The sequence below is a fragment of the Amphibalanus amphitrite genome, unplaced genomic scaffold (assembly GCF_019059575.1).
Source record: "Amphibalanus amphitrite isolate SeventyFive unplaced genomic scaffold, NRLGWU_Aamphi_draft 001072F_arrow, whole genome shotgun sequence".
Classification (NCBI taxonomy): Eukaryota; Metazoa; Arthropoda; class Thecostraca; order Balanomorpha; family Balanidae; genus Amphibalanus; species Amphibalanus amphitrite.
In genome coordinates this window covers 19,916-22,221 of record NW_024882566.1, presented here as the reverse complement: position 1 = coordinate 22,221, position 2,306 = coordinate 19,916, and the positions used below count along the sequence as shown (strand labels likewise).

Genomic DNA, 2,306 nt, shown 5'->3' with positions numbered 1-2,306 from the left:
ACTAACTGGTCCCTAACCGTGTACCAAATTTGAGCGCCATCGGTCCAGCCGTTCTCGAGATCTGGAAACGACCCCTGCACGTGCGCACGTGCAGCAGCACCCCAACTCTGGCACATGGATATGCAGTGCCTAGTGGGTGCCTACCTACATGCCAACTTTCAGCGCAATCGGCCAAGTAGTTACCGAGATATTGCAACAATTACAAAATTGACACCTCTTCGTTTTGCACGTGGCACGTGCATAAGGGGTCACCTATATGCATCGGGAATAGTCCAATACTTGGTAGAAGGAATGAAGCTACCCTACAAAAATTACCGCGTGTAAATCGGTCAAGTGGTTGCTGAGATATAAGCCTCGCAAAAGCGTCCGCACGGCCGGCCGGCCGGCCGGCCGGCCGGGCGGCCGCTCATACTCAGAAATTTCCGTTAATCTAAGGAAAGACTTCGCTCGCTTCGCTCGCTCCGTAATAAACGAAAATATGATGTAGCGCGATCTCAAGCGGTACTGAATATTGGACAAGAGCACTTGGTTTAGCGACAAAGTCCTGGCTGCAAAGGGCAAACAGCTGTTGTGTTTGATGGTTCGCATTAAAACAAATAATATATCCTAGAAATTTTGATGCTCGTGTGCGTAAGCTTTTCCGCTTTGATAAACGGCTATTAAATTGCACTCAATCATCCGCAACTCCAGTTGTGTTTGGTGTTTGTCCAGCGACGCTGCTCGCTGCTTTACACTGCTCGACTCGTCCAGCTATATTGCGTGAGCTCGAATATCGTCAACTTTACGTCCTGCTGTTGCACATGCATGTATTTCACAACACATTAATTTCAAGTGACACAAGAACGGCGGGAAACCGATATACGAACCGCACAAATTCAACCACGCCACCAGTGTTTCCAGTCGGTTACGCGCCGCCGCTCTGGTACCCTTAGCGACACCCAGCGGGCTCAGCTGACAGCGACACAACACTGATGACGTCACAGGACCAACTCAGTGACGTCAGAGGAACGATGAACGGGCATGGAGTCGAGTAACGGCATCAGGTGACTGGATGCCGAATGATACAAGCGCAAAATCACTGGATTGGACAATGACGAATGACGATCACAAATCCACTTGATTACACGCTAACGAAATTGCAATTTTTGTCAACAACTGAACGCAGAAGAAATACCAAATATTACAGGCTGAAAAGATCACAACCGTATTTCCCCAACATGGCTGTGGCGTGCTATTTTTAGAAGAACCCGTCGTAGCCATAGCCGGCGCCGTAGACTCCGTAGCCACGGCCGTAGCCGGGGTCGTAGCCAGCTCCATCCCGAGGGTAGAGCGTCGTACCGCCGTAGCCGTTGTCGTAGCCGTTCCAGTAACTGTTGAAGCTGCCACTGGGGCCGCCGTAGCCTCCTGGCCTGATGGAGGATGAACGGGGTGTTAGCTAAGTGAAGGTAATGCTAACGGATGACGTTAGATGAAGAAATGTTGAGAGGTCGAATGATGTAAACCGTTCCGCTCCGAATATGTATTCTCTGGATATGTTCTGGTATGCATTTGTCCTAGGTTTTGACCCAGCTAGGTATTCATACATTGGCGGATCCAAAAAGGCGGTATTGAACGCTATTTTCGGCCAGTATATTTCACATAATAACTTCTAATTGAAAAGCTCGGATTTTGCATCCCTAACTAGTGGTCTGCAAAGCAAATCTAAGGATTAATTTATGTGATTTTTATACAAATTATAAAACATATTCATGGAAGAAAGCAACAAAGTTAAACTTGACCAGAGTTGCTAAATGTCGCCGTGGATAGGCCAGAGGGTTTTTTTAACTTACCCTCCAAATCCGGCGTCGAACGGGCTCCCGTAACCACCCAGCTCGAACTGGCACAGGGTCACTGTCGCCAGGGCAGCCACGAAGAGCGCAGCGAAAAGACAACGACCGGCGGCCATATTGGAGGAGTCTTCGGAGACGGTAGACGCACTGAGAGGGTCTTGGATAGTGTGATGCATTGGAAGGGTACGATGGCAGTTTTATACTCTTGTGAGGTGTTGTGGGAAAGATGTGTGTGTGCGGTTGGTTTTCACATCGTTTCACGTTTGACTGGTGTGTTACAGCGAGCTGTGACTGGGTTGAAGTGCACGTGGGCGTGGCCTGGGCGGTGTACGACTTCGCCTAGATATCCCCGGGCTGTCTGCCGGTCTCGACCTTTGGAAACCTCCTCAGGCTTCAACCGCCACAAGTGGCTGACCCGGGCGGTTTTTACTATCCGCAGGTCATGGCGCTCAGGGGCGAGTGAAGATCAGATGACGT

General features: G+C 49.9%; 1 protein-coding gene across 1 annotated transcript; it reads right to left on the bottom strand.

The window, feature by feature from the left end:
* Positions 1-789: 789 nt before the first annotated feature.
* Positions 790-2,306, bottom strand: LOC122369785 (shematrin-like protein 2). Its single transcript, XM_043344791.1, has 2 exons — positions 1,830-2,306; positions 790-1,409 (listed from the first exon to the last, which is right to left on the bottom strand). The coding sequence occupies exons 1-2, from the start codon at positions 2,003-2,005 to the stop codon at positions 1,238-1,240; spliced, it is 348 nt and encodes a 115-aa protein (XP_043200726.1). The 5' UTR covers positions 2,006-2,306; the 3' UTR covers positions 790-1,237.